The sequence below is a fragment of the Parasteatoda tepidariorum genome, chromosome 9 (assembly GCF_982258835.1).
Source record: "Parasteatoda tepidariorum strain Cologne lab strain chromosome 9, Ptep-v5.0, whole genome shotgun sequence".
Taxonomy (NCBI): domain Eukaryota; kingdom Metazoa; phylum Arthropoda; class Arachnida; order Araneae; family Theridiidae; genus Parasteatoda; species Parasteatoda tepidariorum.
Genome location: NC_141763.1, coordinates 53,396,247 through 53,413,237, shown reverse-complemented (window position 1 = coordinate 53,413,237; position 16,991 = coordinate 53,396,247). Strand labels below are relative to the sequence as shown.

The 16,991-nt window shown below is 26.9% G+C and overlaps 1 protein-coding gene across 3 annotated transcripts; it reads right to left on the bottom strand.

Annotated features, from left to right (window-relative positions):
• Positions 1-1,375: 1,375 nt before the first annotated feature.
• Positions 1,376-15,286, bottom strand: HDAC11 (Histone deacetylase 11). 3 transcript variants are annotated; one of them, XM_043040234.3, is made up of 9 exons: positions 15,023-15,286; positions 13,808-13,947; positions 11,438-11,538; positions 10,107-10,223; positions 9,765-9,947; positions 7,216-7,312; positions 6,008-6,077; positions 4,703-4,811; positions 1,376-1,668 (listed from the first exon to the last, which is right to left on the bottom strand). In XM_043040234.3, exons 2-9 carry the CDS (start codon positions 13,944-13,946, stop codon positions 1,516-1,518), a joined length of 969 nt encoding a protein of 322 aa, XP_042896168.1. In that variant the 5' UTR covers position 13,947; positions 15,023-15,286; the 3' UTR covers positions 1,376-1,515. The 3 variants fall into 3 exon arrangements, with proteins under 3 accessions (XP_042896168.1, XP_071042888.1, XP_042896160.1); XM_071186787.1 differs by lacking the exon at positions 15,023-15,286 and adding an exon at positions 14,827-14,961; XM_043040226.3 differs by lacking the exon at positions 15,023-15,286 and adding an exon at positions 14,293-14,476.
• Between the last annotated feature and the right edge of the window lie 1,705 nt (positions 15,287-16,991).

Genomic DNA, 16,991 nt, shown 5'->3' with positions numbered 1-16,991 from the left:
ATTCACCATGGATCAGTTGAAATTCTATCCGCGGGGCCGGATAAAACCTTCCGGCGGGTCACAGTTGGCCCGCGGGTCGTAGTTTGCCCATCCCTGGATTAAGCAAATCTTTTCTATTATTTTATCAACTCTGATTGTTAATCTTTATACAATTCAATGCTTTTAAACTTATTTTATTGCTCAAATGGAATTTGTGAAATAAATCATTAAATTGATAAATAATTTAGATAAAGCATTGCTACAAGTTGGTATCCTGCAAATTAATTTTGGTTTTAACAAAGTATATTTTTTAAAAATTTAAATTTTTTTGCAGAGTATAAGGAGACAATGGAAAGAATTGCTATTCTTCTTTTCCAATAAAAAAAATAATAATAAAATGAATATGTTAAGCCTAGAAAAAGGAATTTTTGAGAAAGTCTTTTTTTTTTATCTAAATCTTAAAAAATTTAACTTTTAAAACATTTAATATTCATAGCTCACATTTGTATTGATCTTTTTAACTTTATTATTCGTATTTTAATTTGATTCAATTCTAAAAATAAAGTTAATTAGCTACATTTACCAAATTTAATGAATAAATGTTAGCAAAAAAGTTTGTTAGTTGGCATAAACATACTTCATCAGTGTTACAGTTTAGTGTAAGCCTAAGCTCTTCAATTCAACCCAGTCCAACCTTACACTTTCATATACATTAGTATAGAAACATATTTTTCAATGTTAAAGCAGATCAATGATATTGTTTATGGAGCAAAGATATCTGGTACTTCAAAATTATAACTTTTTTTTACAAAATTTTTAGTCCCGTTTCTTTAAAAAACCCATATCCCTTTATTCTAGGTGAATGAGGATAACTCCTCTTTTTTAACCATTAATGGCTCAGTCACAAACATTCAATAATATTTTGTATATTAATTTTAAATGTGATAAAATCAACTGGATAAGAATCTTTAAAATTTAATACAAAAAAAGTATTTTTATAATTATACACTCAAAAATATTTCTGAATGCAAATAGATTAATAAATAATTAAAAAACACTTTTTTTTTTTTACTACTAAAAAACTACTTTTGAATCTGTCTTGAAAATTAAAAATGCTTCATTTTGTCATGGATAAAATATTTTGAAAGATGAATACAAAATAGAATTTGTTTTGTGAAACAGAGAGAACTTTACTTGCATTATAAATTTGAGGTCTTATGTTGGATATTAATATACTATTATGTATTGAGCAATGCTTTAGCCAGTGCAGATTTTAATTGCCCTTGCTATTGTTGTAAATAGTTGTTCTTAAAATTTTGGCACTTTGCCTTGAATTTTCCCCCTTGTTTTGTGTATGACCCATGTGTCAGTATTTAAAACAATAAAAATAAATAAGTGCTATTTGTTAACAATTTTAATGAATGACACACAGTTGATTAAAACAAGTACACATTTGATTGATTTAAAATCTAAAACCAGATGTAATGTTTAGTAATTTACATTGATGAACGTATATACATATTTACATTTATATATTTATGCTAATAAGTTTTTTTCTTTTAAATTTATGATGGAATTGGCAATGATTTTGGCTGTACATTTTTGGTAACCACCACTTGTCACAAATACAATGGGTATCTTTCTTTGTCTTGCAGCTTTAAATACAATTTCATCTCTGGTGATTATACCCTACAAAAACACATTAAAGTAAAATAAAATATTGATTTACAATCTATTTTAAAAATGATTAAATATACAGACATGTGATTTTTCTCCCAATTATATTTTAGACAAAATTTTCTTGGTGTTCTAATAACCTAAAATTTAAATTTTGTTACTTATTCAAAATATCGTTAAGGACACCTTTATTCCGCCCTTACCTGCACCCTCTTTTTCACATCCTAAGTTATAATTCACGCACGATAAGAACTTATTTTGCTCCGATTTGTTAGAGAAAAGCGCAACTTCAGATAAACTTCAGCTACACGAGACTGAAAACACGAATTCTATTACAACTTTAGCTGGAATCAAAGAACTACTAAAACAAACACAAAAGTATAAAATTGATAATCTGAAAGGTAATTCGGAAAGGGCAAACATTTAAAAGATTATTTGCTAGGGCAAAAAAAAAAAAAATTTTCATTTTTTTTTTAACTTATGTTTTAATGAGTAGGAATTTTGTTGCAAATTCCTTCTTGTAACAGAAGAATTATTTAATCAATGTAATATACTTGCCCCTTTTTTATTTGCCTACAATTAAGTCGAAAAAAAAATTTTAACATGATCATTAGACAAGAAAATTTTTTATGGTGCAATTAAGTAATCACTTTTCAATGCACTCAATACCATTGTAAATCCATGCTTTGATCTTTTTTTTTTTTTTTTTTTTTTTTTTTTTTTTTTTTTTTTTGCAACTAATGCAATTGATATTCTTATAGTTGCACCTCAAACCGTGTGCCTGAATATCCTCTATTTGACACAATTATTTTTCACAATAAATCTTTCAGCAGTTACAACTAACAATTTTCGCATATTTTTAAAATCTTGATATTTTTAATATGCTATTATTTTTATAACATGCGAAACTTACATTTAATTAACCCTTTTTTTACGTGTTCGATTCATAAGACCACGTTGTTAATGCACCTGGTTTTAACATGTATCTATTTTCAGTAATTGTTTTTAATTTTTTTATATGATGACTTACCAAGTGGGGAAAAGGAGGAAAATATAATTTTTTCAATATTATTTATTCTTTTATGTATGGATAAAAATAACAGTCGCTATTTATCTTCTCTGTACAAAAATATAAAATAAAAAAACTACACTGAGAAAAAAATATTTCAGATAAGTTCTTCCAGCAATCATATGTCTGAATATGCTGCGAATATATTTCAAAAACTTAAATAGGAAAACAAACTTATTAACATTTCTCTTAAACTTAACATGAAAGTACATATCACAAAGTGTAATATACAATTATGCAAGTAGAGGACAAGAACTATGAATAATATAATTTATTTATATCAAAAGATGTTGAGCAAATTAGATCAAAACTTTGTGAAATGTAATATACTATATTATTAAATATTTAAATAATAATTAGTTTAAAAATTATTAAATTAGTTTAAATATTTCAATAATAATTAGTCAAAAATTTGCTAAAATTTTTACTAATTGATAATATTGTCAATATATCTATGTCAATTTATAATATTGTCAAATATAAATATATAATCAAATATAACAAAGAATTGAGAAAATTGCTCAGTTATTGGTAAAATTTTAGGATACAGTAATTAAAAAAATAAAAGTTTTGTGTGAATCTTTGCAACTATTCTAAATTTTTTAACAACTTAAAAAGCAGCAATAAGTGAAAAAAAAATTTAATAATGTGTACCCTACAGTTATGTTTTAAATGTTCTTGAAGTGTTAAGGATATATAAGTTTTATATATAAATTAAGAGATATGAATATACATTTTTAATTGCTTAATACGAGTCTGGTTCTTAAAATAAAAAGTTCTATGAAACTGTTGTATCAATTGTCATAGTGCTCAATTTTACGTTTTAAAATATAAAACAATATATTACAATTATAAGAGGTTTAAAGTAAGAAATTTGCTTAAAATCGCGTTTAAAATATTTTTATATTTGAAAGAAACTGTTTTCTAGTGTTGGTACCCATTTTAAGCTATTATATAGAATGTAATGGCAGTGGAAATTTAACATTTTGAAACATTAAATTCAAATTTAAAATACTGTTTCAATAATTCCTTGATACAATTGTTTTATTATTTATAACATAAATTGAGGATTCTTAAATGTACAATAAGAAACTTTATGATCAGTTTGGCTATTACTCATGAGAATAATGAAATGTAGTATTAAGTCTACTTATAAATTTTCAAATTACAATTAAGAAGAGCTACTGCAAAACTTTTTATTTTACTTTAAATAGTTACAAAAAAAAATTTTTTTTTTGCAAAAATAAACTTTTGAGAATTATTTAGAAAAAAATATCATGAAAACCTATAAAAACCAGTCATTGAAATTTTAATTTTTTAGAGGACCATAAAAGCCAGCACAAACTTGCATGCGTTTTTTTTCCCTTGTATATAACAATATAGTATCAAGATACATTGAAATCAGAATATCAGGTGCGAAAAAATTTTCCTGTAATCTTATAGAAATAAAATAATAATTAAATTAAGAGTATTTACAGGCTATCGACTAAAACATGATCTAAAACTGCCAATGCATAATGTGATTGATACAAGACTCTATATTAATCATTGTAACTCCTTTAAAAACTAAATTTCAGGAAATCATTTTAACATTTTATTTTATACAATATAAGCTTTCAAAAAGTTAACAAAAAAAATAGATTTATGGAAAAATCGAGAATAGTATCCTCCAACTGGTGACCTGTCAATTAAAAAAAAATTTCTACTCGTTAGTTGAGGCACTATAGCATCACTCTTTTTAAAATTTCCAACTAATTTTCAGTATTACATGTCATTCTGATGCCATTTATCATCAAACCTACTTATAAGCTTGATAATGTTTGAAAAATCAACTTCAGACGTTAGTTTCATAAATTTTTAATAAGTTTGTATACACGTAATTTTCATGCAGAACAAAAACTACCCTGATTATGTTTTTGTTAGTAATTTGTTAACTCATAATTTAATAATGTAATAACTTTTATTTTAAAATTTTACCTGAGGTGTAATGGACAAATTACCCAAAGGGTCTCCTTTCAATACGTCAGTTCCAGCATTATAAATAACAAATTGCGGTGAAAACTCTTCAATAGCTGATTCCAGATTGCTACAAATAAATGAAAAAAATTAGTTACTAATATATATATATATATATATATATATATAGATAGATAGATAATTCGCTATTGCATAAATAATTAACCTATGTTATTTCATAATAGCAGTATATTTTCCTTACATATAAAAATAATAAAAATTTTACAAATACTAGATACTAAAATTCGTACATAACTAAAAAAATACACAAATTTTGATAGAATTTTTTCAATTAGGTAAAAGCAGAAGTATATAAGATATGGTATTATTAAATTATTATGGTATTAAACAGTTTTTTTCTATGAAATTTTTATTACCATCACCATGGGAGAAAATGGCATACAATTTAAAACACAAAATGGCAAGAAAACAGTAAATTTAGGGTGACTTTCCTAAAAGTGTCAAATGTCTTGAAAATTATAAAAGAAAAATTAATTATATTACATTTTTAAGAAAGCCTTGTACAATTTGTTTCTTTTTTTTAATTTTACTAATTGAAACTAAAAACATTGATTGAATACTATTATCAACATTTAAATATCAGTGCATCATAAACAAAAGCAAATTTCAAAATGAAAAACACTTGATATATTTAATTACATAAAGATGTGATGTAAATTTCAAATTAATTAAAAGATCCCAGAATTTTTTAAACAAAGAAGCAGCTTCAATGTAAATAACTTCAACTTTAAAAAGTCAGGGTGCGTAGCTTCTTTAAAAAGTGCTTAAAGGTCTTATTTTTATTCATGTTTTTTGAAAACCCTTAAAAGTGCTTTTTTTTTTAATTCAGGGTTTGTAAAAAGTACTTCATTTTCAATCTTTCAAAAACAGATTTTTTCTTGCCACGTTGATTGCCGTCATAAATTCCAAAAAAAAAAAGCATGATTTTCACTATTTTCTCTGCAATATTTATCAAAAACTAGTTATTTTATCATGATTATGTAAAGTTATTTAAAATGTTTTTGCATTTTGTTGACTTTATGTTTATAAATGCAAAACTTAAAACGACAGAAGAAAAAAAAAAAAATTTTTTTTTTTCTTCTATCTCTCTTGCTAAAAAACAGTGCTTAAAAGGTACTTATTTTCTGTTAAAAAATCTAGCTACAAACCCTGAAAGTGCATAACTAAAATTAATAACAATTTAAATTGGTTAAAAAAAAAGTTAGAGATACAATATATTCAATAAAAAAAAATAATGAAATTCACCTAGAAACTTTGTCTAAATATTCATCATCTTCTGTCATGTGTCTCAATTCCACTTTTTTTCTTATTGCTCCTGCATGGAAAAAAATAAGATTTTCTTTAATACATTCTATCTTAGCAATTCAACTTGTATAAGTGAAATATATTTATGACACAAGTAATCCGCAATTCTGTGTGACTGTTATTCAAACAAAGCAAAAACATTTTTATCAAATCAAAAATATGTTCAAACAATATAAAATATAGAATTTTAAACTAAATATAAGAATTTTTTTTTTAAATTCTAATATTTAGGACACTGGCAGAAAGTTCTGGATATGAATGTAGATGTATGCCCCATATAAATGGGCATATTTTAATATTTAATTTCTAATTAAATATTAAAAAGGTAATATTAAAATTAATTTTCATGAAAATTTTCTATTCTGCATTTTAAAGGAATAGCCTGCACCTGAATCATGAAAAGGATACAAGCTTATGTAGAAAATTTTGTTACAATCTATAAATTTTAAAATTCTAACATAAGAGAAAAAATTATAATTTAATTCAAGATTCATTAGATTAATTTGATCTTATCTTTCACTTAATAAAGAGTTAGTTGGAAAAGAGCCTTTTATACAATATAATGCATAGAATTTACACAATACAATACATAGATACAAAATCTTATTTATACAATATAATTTAATCATAAGAAAAGAAAATTATTTCTACACAACATCTTGATATTTCATGGGAAGAAAGTGAAATAAAATATATGACTAATGGCAATTTCATTTCTCTACAGTACGTATCTATATCCAGCAAAAAATTTCATTCCTGCTCAAATCACGCTTATGTAGCAAGTAATGTTAATATAGCAACTGCTAGCAAACCTGCTAACAATTTATTACGAAGATATAAATCTGTTTAATTCTATACTACAAAAATGTGGGTTCTCAATTTTTATCCGGCAGTTTTCATTCAATAAAAATAAAAATTATATGCTAACAAAATTTTATGCATGTATTTTTGGTATGTTTTAACTAACTATGTAAAACAGATTTTTAAAAAAAAAAGTTTAATTATTACAATCTTTAATTTTGCAAAAAATTAAAAGTAGGCTCTTTTTTCGTCTAAAAAAATATTTTTTCATAGTCAAACAAATAAATGGTTGAAAATAAAATAAATCTTTATTTAAATGAAATCAATGAAAATAGATTAATTGACACCTTTTGCATATTCATCATGAGGATAGATCCCACGGTTGTAAACATCCATAATATAGACTCTATCATCTCCTATGAAATCTCGCTCATGACCATTACCCTAAAAACGTAGACAGTTTTTAAAAAGTTATATTTATGAATAATTGTAGAGTGCACAAAAAAATAAACAGACCACCCTGAATAACTATTGATCTAATGATCAGATCTTAATGTTCTGGGACTCAATCATAATGGTTTGAGAAGGTAACCTCAAATATGTTTATTAGTAAAGATGTTATACTTTAAGTTACAATCTTAGACAGGAAAACGTACTTTCTCTGAATAAATCTACCTTTTTTTGACAGATTCGTAATCCTGACCCTAAAATATATAATCTCAATCTGTAAATATAGATAATTAAAATGTGGGAAATTTTATTTTTTGCGTATTTGCCTAATCTTGAGAACTTTTCAAGCTAATTAAAAAAAATTTGCATGCAATTATATAATTTGTTTATTTAAAGATAATTCCCCACAAAAATTATTTTTTAGTAAATATTTATTATTTTTTATTAATTCATTTAATAATAGTCAATAAAAATTTGAATTAAAAGGTAAACAATTTTTTACCTCATTTTAAGGAATTTAATTTTACATGGCAAAATACAAAATTTGAGCAAAATCAGTCGAATAAATCTTGAGAAATCAAATTTTGAAAAGTCGTATTTGAGGTCAACCACAAATCATTAAGATTGAGTCCTAGATCCAATCATAGATCAAAAGTTCTTCAGGGTAGTCCAACATAGTTCAAGACTTTGCCAACATTAGTACAAAATTCTTTTTTTTTAAATTACGCCAGCTATCGTCTTCTCAGACATAAGGATTGCACAAATTTCTCCATCAAAATTATCTGCCCAAGTGTCAAGAGGTTCTCTAAGGCTGAAATATTTAACATTAATTTATTTAAGGGTGTAGTGTGGCAGGCCTCCTCGTGATGCACCCTGGGTAACACTAAATCTGCTACAGCCTTCACCAATCTTTTGCTGTCTTGTACTGATTTTTGAAAACTATATGAAGGTTTTTAAAAACTGTCCTTTCAAGGGCACGGACAACCCCGGCCTTAAGGTACTTTTCTAGAATGCCGGTGGCCTTACCTTTGACAAGTTTACTAAACTTAAATATATTATTTTTCATGAAAAACCTGATGCAATTGGTATTGTTTACTACACTTAAATATATTATTTTTCATGAAAAACCTGATGCATTTGGTATTGCTGAAAGCGGTTCTTCTGATAAGCTTGAATTTTCCCAATGAAGAACTATAAATCATATTCTCTTAAACAAAATTATTCTGCAAGGGACATATTTAATGGTGATGAAACTGGCTTATTTTTTAATCTTCTTCCAGATAAGACACACACCGTTAAAGGAGAGCAATGTTATGGAGGAAAATTGTCCAAGGAAAGGTTAATCGTTCTTCGATGTTGCAGCTCTGATTTAAAAAAACTTACATCTCTCGTTATCGGTCACTCTAAAAATCCCTGTTTGCTTCAAAAATGTTAAAACTTTTTCAACCACCTACAAACAAACAAAAAAGAGTGGTTGTCTGAAGTCCTATTCATTGAGTATTTAAGAGAGCTTGACCGAAAAATGTGTTTACAAAAACGCTATACTTTCTTGTTTGTGAATCTGTATACTGCTCATAAAAAAAGTGGATTTAAAAAATCTATAGATTGAATTTATTTTCCCACCTAACTGCACAAACAAATTGCAGCCTTGTAATTTGGGTGTCATTAACTCGTTTAAGGTATCTTACAGAAAGCAGCTTTTAAAAGTGGCACAGGCAGAATTAAATTCTGGTTTTTTGATGCCTTCAAAGGTGCAACCCCTTAAAACGCTGCTTGGAGCTGATGTTATTTCAGAGAACAAGGTAGAGCCCGACAGTGGAAAGTTATTAGAATATTCGCAATGTGATAATGATGTTTTAATTTGTGAGACACAGGCCATTTCAACTGCGGATTTTATGGAACTTCCCAGTGTAAGCTATGACTTAGCTGAATCTGCAACATCTTTTCCATCCTATAATGACACTGTGATTATGTTACAGAATCTCTAAGTTGTTGTTTTTTTTCGAGGATATGAAGGTCAAGAAAAAGAGATGGATGCAATCAATATGTTGGAAAATTTGTCACATTCATTAAAATTGAGGAATTCGAAACAAGTGAAAATATCTGACTTTTTTAAATCAAAATGATGCAAGTTTTAAATATTTTATTAAAATGTTTGAGTATATCGAATTTTTAAAATGCATTTTTTTATTTTTCAGTTTACATAGAAGATAAATATGTATTATTATGCTATTTTAAATAAGTTAAATTTTCATACCCCTGATATTGCGACTTCCCACTTTTAACAACATTTGTGACCAGTCCCATGAAGATTGTTAAATTGAGGATATTCATATTTAGTTTTTAAATTTTTCTTCACTTTTTAGTTGTCACATATGTTTTGCAACTTTCTTTTTTTTATTAGCTCATAAATACAAATAAAGTTTTTAAACAAAATATTGCATACCTGGTGAGCATCCAAGTCTACTATCAAAACTTTATATATGTGTCGATAGTGCTCAAATAGAAATTTTATACACAATGTGATATCAGCATATGCACAAAAACCACCACCTTGATCTGCAGAACAGTGATGAAATCCTCCTCCTAAATTCAGAGCCCATCCTCTCTCAAATGCTAATTTACCAGCCTACCAAAAATAAAAAAATATATACATAATTTTAACTAACTTCTTCTCAGAAATACACTTAAGTAATTCTTTGTAAAAAGTAAAGTCTTCATAGCAAGCTACCACATTTAAATTAACTTCAATTCAAGTTATAAAGTGATTTAAACTGATTCTATTTACCAAAATAGTTCCACCAGTGTGATATCGAAAAGGCTGCAGCACCCTCCTTTGCACAATGGAGTTAGGTAAAGCAGCAACAAATGGTACTTCAGTTATGCGAGCAACATTTACACTCCACTGAAAATAAATTTGTGTTATTAATTTTGCACAAAAATTTCTTCTTAAGATCCAATTAAGAGGTATCTATATAAATAAAAGGGAATGCTTTTTCCTTTTTGAACCTTGATTAATATTTTAAGTTAACTAACATATCTCATCACATGATTTGTAGCATAATATAACATAACAAGTAAAAATATGTTCTAGAAAAAATTAATTTAATCATGTTAATTAATTTAATGAAACACACTGAGAATACAGAATGAAAGAAAAAAGTTATTTATTCAGAGATGCCAACTTGCGCCAGACAGCAGATAATTATTTTCAAGTGGTAGTCTTTTAATGCATCTTTCTTGGTTTCGAAAATTCAATTTATAGGGTTTTTACCCACTACTTCTAAGTAATTCAAAGGTTTATGTGATATGCTTATTTGTTACAGTAAAGCTGTGTTGAGCTTCTTAAAAAGTTGGCAAAATTAACCAAAAATCTGCAAGTTTTAGTTTGTAGTTTTCTATTGTTTTTTTGGCATCTCTGTTTTTCTATCCCCTTTAAAAAAAGTTTATGTGAATTTAAATCAACAGTTAAATAAAAAATTTAATATTTTACTTAAGTACTAAATACATAATTTTATACATATTATTAGGTGGCTTGGGTCTCTAAATTATATTCATACTAAATATTTTTAGTTTTTGTACTCATACACTTTAAGCACATTTCTTTGCTTAACTATCAGCAGTACAAATGAATGATGTGATTATAATTATATAGACAATAGTATGAATTATTTAGGTCAAATCTAAACACATAAAAATATAGCAGTTTTTATTTGAATAATAAGATAATTAAATAATAATTACTTTGACAAATTATAAATAATCAAAAACAATTTTTCCATAGTATCAAATATAGAAAAAAAATTCTGCACTCTTATCAATCTTAAATGAATATAAAATGTTGACTTCAAAATACATTTTTCTCACAATTTAAATTATTTTATTTCTCAAATAAACCACACCTTATCACCTACATTAAATTTAAAAATAGTATAGATTTGGAAAAATATTAATGTTCACAAAAAAATCTGTTTTGCAGGTCACCAGACTAAATGACTATTTTAAATTCATAAAATTTTAACACATCCAATGAAACATTTTTTATAAATTTATGAAAAAAGTCCAAAAATTGTGATTTTGTTTGATGATGCTTAATAATATTCATTTAGATATACTTACTTTCAGTTTTCTTAAGTAATCTTCTGAGTGGACAACAAGAAGAACTTTTTTAGAAGCTTCACGAGGCTCTACAGAAGTAGTCTTACTCACAATTTCGGAATCTATTAATTTAGAAGTTTCAATTAATATATATTACAGCATAGAAAATAGAAAATTAGTTAAGAAAGAAATAAGTTTTTTTTTTTACTTCTTTTATTTAAAATCAAATTAAGCTGGTATGCATTTTAAAATAGAAATTTGTTTAAAAAAATCTATATAAATATACTTTCAGAGATAGTAAAAAATAAGTAATTTAACATTGAGATATTTTTTTTTAATATTTATTTTTTTTTACTCTAAAAAAAGGGAATTATCTTTTAAATTATCGGTTCTTGGAATCATAACTAAATAAAATGCAACACCAGTGTTCTCTTTAAGCATTTTTAGAGAGGTGGCATACCCTTTGATGCGCCCTCTTTGCCGTTTTGATAAAAATAAGCCTGTAAAAACACTGCCTCTTTATTCATATTCTATTTACAAAAAATATTTAACTGTTTTCATAATAATTAAACACTGGTAAAATTATCTGTGTTAATAGGTTCAAATCTGCTTACTATTACTAATATTTTTTTGTAAGGATTATTCTCCACTGGTTAAATTTTTGTAAGTTCCACTTTTCTGGGAGGGGGGGGGGAAGAGGAAAAGACTGGAAAAATACTAATAAATTTTTCAAGTGATTTTAAAGTTATTTTTTAAATAAATACCTTTTTTTAAGAAAAAAAAATGCATCTTTAACTGTTCATTTTTTCATAATTTTCAGTTTAAATTACACAAAAAACATTAAATTTGTTTATACTTTAATAAATTTTTTTTTAAGTTTACTTTTTTAGAAAAAAAATTTGGGCACAATATTTGTCTCTTAGTTATTTTTTATAAACTATTAATTATTCTCTTATTTTGATAAGAAACGAGAATTACTTTCTGAAATACACACATAAAATAATATAAGAGGGTAATTTAAAATTGTTGAGAATCAAATTCAGTTATTACATAATATGAAATATTTTGATAAATTTTAACGGTGGTGAGTGCCCTTTCAAAACTCAAAGCGCCCTTTTCTGTGAGAAAGCACTCTGTCCTTTTTTATTATTAGAGAACTTTGGGAACACTATAAAGTAAAGAATTCAAAATATTAAAGCAATTAAAAATAATAATTCATCCAATGGAAAAACACACTTAGCAGCAGTGAATAGTTTAATGGCCTTAATTTTTATAAACAAACTATAGGGATTCCGCAAGGTAATTTTTTTTCTGGTGCTTTTGCTAATATTTTTTTGAAGCTAAATTCAGCGAGTTTAGTGATTTTAAAGATTTTAGATATATTGATGATTAAGTTTTATTTAATTGTGATAATTTTGATTTTATTTTTAATATTTATCCTAAAGAATTGGTTTTGAAGAAAACTAATAATTATTGCTTAAGTGTTGAATATTTAGATTTGCTATATTATTTAGATTTAGATTGGATATTTAGTCTTGCTTTCTCAATAGAAAAAGTTTTATCCTTAGTCATTTGATGATTCATAGATATCACACATTTTTAGTAAAGCAAATAAAAAATTTACAAAAATTAATTTTTTCATCACAAATTGTTTTATTGAACAGGTTTAAAATAATTTTAGAATTAATAAATATTTGATTAAATTACATTAGAAAACTTAGTATACACATGTTTAAGTGTAAATTTCTATAATTAATAGTTTACAAGTGGCAAAAAATTTTCAGTTTTATATCCTTTGTGTATCAAGTGACTTTAAATGAAAGATTATAGATTGCAATAAGAGAATTATATTAGCAATAATAAAATTAACATTTTTAATATAATCTTCAACCAACTTTTAAGCTGCATTATGGCATTTTCATATGCTGATGAGCAGTAAATTTATGGTATAGTAAATTCTTTAAAATTCGAACTCAAAGGAAAAGGAAGAAAGAGTTCGAATTAAACAAAATTGAAATTAAAAACTGATTAAAAATATAAACAAATAAAGATAAATATTGTAATGTACAATCAAATTGAATAAAACATTTACTAATAAAATAAACTTACTTTATAATGTTCTTTAAATTTTAATCATGGCCTTCAACTCATATATTTATAATAAATTTATTATATTTGTAAAGGAGACTAGTTTAAATTATTCTCCTTTGCAAAAATGCCCAATGATGATATATTGAATAATTAAATTCAAATAGACAAGTAATGCTTTTTAAATCAAATAATTCAAATCATTGACTCTATGACTGTAATTTATTAAACATTCACTAACTTAATCATACAGTGCATAATTTAATTTTAAATAAAATCAAAAATTTGATCTTGAAAAGTTACCTAGCAATATTTGGTATATTTTCTCCCATTTTGCAGAATCAAATGGATGAAGCTTTTCCAAACCCATAAAATGGATATTGTAATGAGGAGAATATATTATCGGCTGCTGTTCTCGACTTATATCAAAATACACATCCATGCTAAAAAAAATTTACAAAAAGAAACACAATAAGCAAATAAATTTTATAACTGAATTTCATTTTTTAAAAACACTTGGTTATACATATTTTTAATCATGTTAAACAAAATTGAATGCTAATTTTGTTTAGAATCATACATAATAAAATAATATTTATTTAGAAAAAGTTTACATTTATATTGTAAAAATCAAAATTTAAAATTTTTTTTAATAATTTATTTACTATCTTATGTTTTTTATTATTAAATGTTTAGATAACATTTAAGTTTTAAAATAAAAATTCATATGATAGAAACATAATAAAAAAATTAATATAATTTTAAAAAAAATTTATATATAATACCACCTTCTTATTTCAGCTTGCATTATGATTAACAGTGTAGTAATGTGAGCAAAATACGTTATTTTAAAGAATATAGCTTTAAAAAAATTAGACACTGAAAACTTTTGAATTATCCTATTTAATTCTTAAATTATAAAGTAAAAATTCGCATCTGCATGCTATTTCAGTTTACTTCATTCGAATAAGATCACGTCTTTGTACTGTTAGGCAATGAAATAGAATTTACAGCAAAATGGGGATATTCCCTGACCAGATAATAACTGAGAATATTTCCTGGTTTAGATAATAACTGGGGTTATTCCCGTTAATGTAATAAGCTGAAAACATTTCGTTAACAGATAAATTCTATGCAAAAAGCTTTTGCTCTGAATGCAATCACATATCTAACCAATGATGAAGCAAACAATAGTTATGATTGAACTATTGCTTCTGCTAAGTGTTTATGTCTAAGTATTAGTTCAGTTACAGAATGCGAATTTACCAAGAAAAAAAAATTCATAGGCCAAATTACATGCTTTAAGCATAATACTATTATACCTTATGCTTGAAAGTTTCTTACAGTAAAAGAGTTGCTCTAAAATAATAATTAATAATAAGATAGAAAGAAAGTATTATAGATTCGAATTAAGCAAAACGATGAAATATTTTTTAAAGCAACAAATTTTAAATCATATAGAATTACTATAATTATACATAATTTTTTCTTCAAGGAAAACGCAGTGCTGAAGCTCACCTTTTCAAAGGAAAACCATCATTCACCGCAAAATAAAATTTGATACTTTATTTCTTTTGATAACTTAGTTCCATTTCAATAATTCATTCAAAAAAAATTATTTCTTTTACTTTTCCATGATTAATGATAGAGAAATTTCATATAATTTATATTTTAAATGCTAGAGGAAGACGTTTATGTAAGTTTAGAAACCGACAGAAATTTTCTAAATCAAAACCATAACCAAAACTACAAACTCTTAACAGTGTTGCCATATTTTGAATCAAGTATTTTTAAAAAAATTTATTATGTATGGAACTTGGCCACCTGGGCACTTGGCCATTGTTTGCCAAGGTATGGAATAGCCGAGAAATCAAGAACATGAGCTCTTGGCAAAATTATTTTTAAGTTTTTTTCATTATTTTTTTCACTAAATGCTTTTTTTTTTTTTGCTGTTGTTGTTGTTGTTGTTAATTTACGTCGCACTAGAGCTGCACAATGGGCTATTGGCGACGGTCTGGGAAACATCCCGGAGGATGATCCGAAGACATGCCATCACAATTTTGATCCTCTGCGGAGGGGATGGCACCCCCGCTTCGGTAGCCCGACGACCTGCGCGCGAAGTCGAGCACTTTACGGTAGCACAGTTTAACGAGGACCAATACCGCACACCCTCGGTCCCTACGCAGACTGATCCAAGTGGTCACCCACCCGCACACTGACCGTAGCCAGTGATGCTTGACTTCGGTTTGTGATTTAGACGGTAAAAAAATATAATATCATTCAAAATTGATGGCCCCCTTTGAGGGCCCGATATTTGGTCAATTTAGGAATTGGTAACTGGGCGGAGTGAGCTTGACGCTAGCTTTTATCCATCAATCTTCTTATAACCCTATATTGATTGTGTGACCAAACTTTTTCGCCAAAGCAATTGGCGTTGTTTAAACAAAAGCTATTGTTAGTGATGTGCCAATCGATTCATTTAAATGAATCGATTCTTTAGAATCAATTCACTAAAATGAACGGTTATATGAATCGATTCTTTGATTCTTTTTTTAATGGTCGTTATAATGGAAGAGTCTTTATAAAAGGTGGTCGTACAAATTAGTTTAGACTATTTTAGTATTTGAATTAGTTGATCTAAGTCAGGGGCTCTCAATATTTTCTGCCATGGAACTCTAAATAATTAACGTTCTTTCGGCGGAACACCTGATAAAAGTACTATCTCGTGTTGCCGCTGTAACCTTTCCACGGAACCACAGGGCTTTTCGGAACACCAATTGGGGACTATTAATTTAGATCTTACGCTCTAGGGTGCAGAAGCAGAATATTCCAGTTAAGCGGTCAGCCGAATATGGCTAAAAAAAATTCCAATTAGAGAAACCCTTGCAATTCTTGGCGGAACTCTAGGGTTCCATGGAACACCATTTGGGAACCACTCTTTTAGATCCTATACTCTAGGGGTCAGAAGTTGAATGTTCTACTTGGGTGGCTATAAAAGTACTATCTCGTGTAACCGTTGTAACTTTTCCACGGAACCATTGAGCTTTCCGGAACACCAATTAGGGACTATTAATTTAGATCTTAGTCTCTAGGGTGCAGAAGCAGAATATTCCAGTTAAGCGGTCAGCCGAATGTGGCTAAAAAAAGTACCAATTAGAGAAACCCTTGCAATTCTTGGCGGAACTCTAGGGTTCCATGGAACACCATATGGGAACCACTCTTTTAGATCCTATACTCTAGGGGTCAGAAGTTGAATGTTCTACTTGGGTGGCTATAAAAGTACTATCTCGTGTAACCGCTGTAACTTTTCCACGGAACCATAGGGCTACCCGGAACACCAATTGGGAACCATTAATCTAGATCTTGGGCTCTAGGGTTCAAAAGCAGAATGTTCCACTTGGGTGGTCCAGTTGAATGTGGCTATAAAAAGTACTAACTAGTGGAGCCCCTGTAATTTTAAACGAAACCCAAGGGTTCCGCGAAACAC

Excerpts from the sequence above, each read along its gene's own strand:
- HDAC11 (XM_043040226.3), bottom strand. The coding sequence starts at position 14,312 with ATGCAAGCTGAAATAAGAAG. Across the intron at positions 13,948-14,292 it reads ATGCAAGCTGAAATAAGAAG|CATGGATGTGTATTTTGATA; the intron begins GTGGTATTATAT and ends AATTTTTTTTAG. Across the intron at positions 11,539-13,807 it reads AATATACCAAATATTGCTAG|ATTCCGAAATTGTGAGTAAG; the intron begins GTAACTTTTCAA and ends CTAAATTAATAG.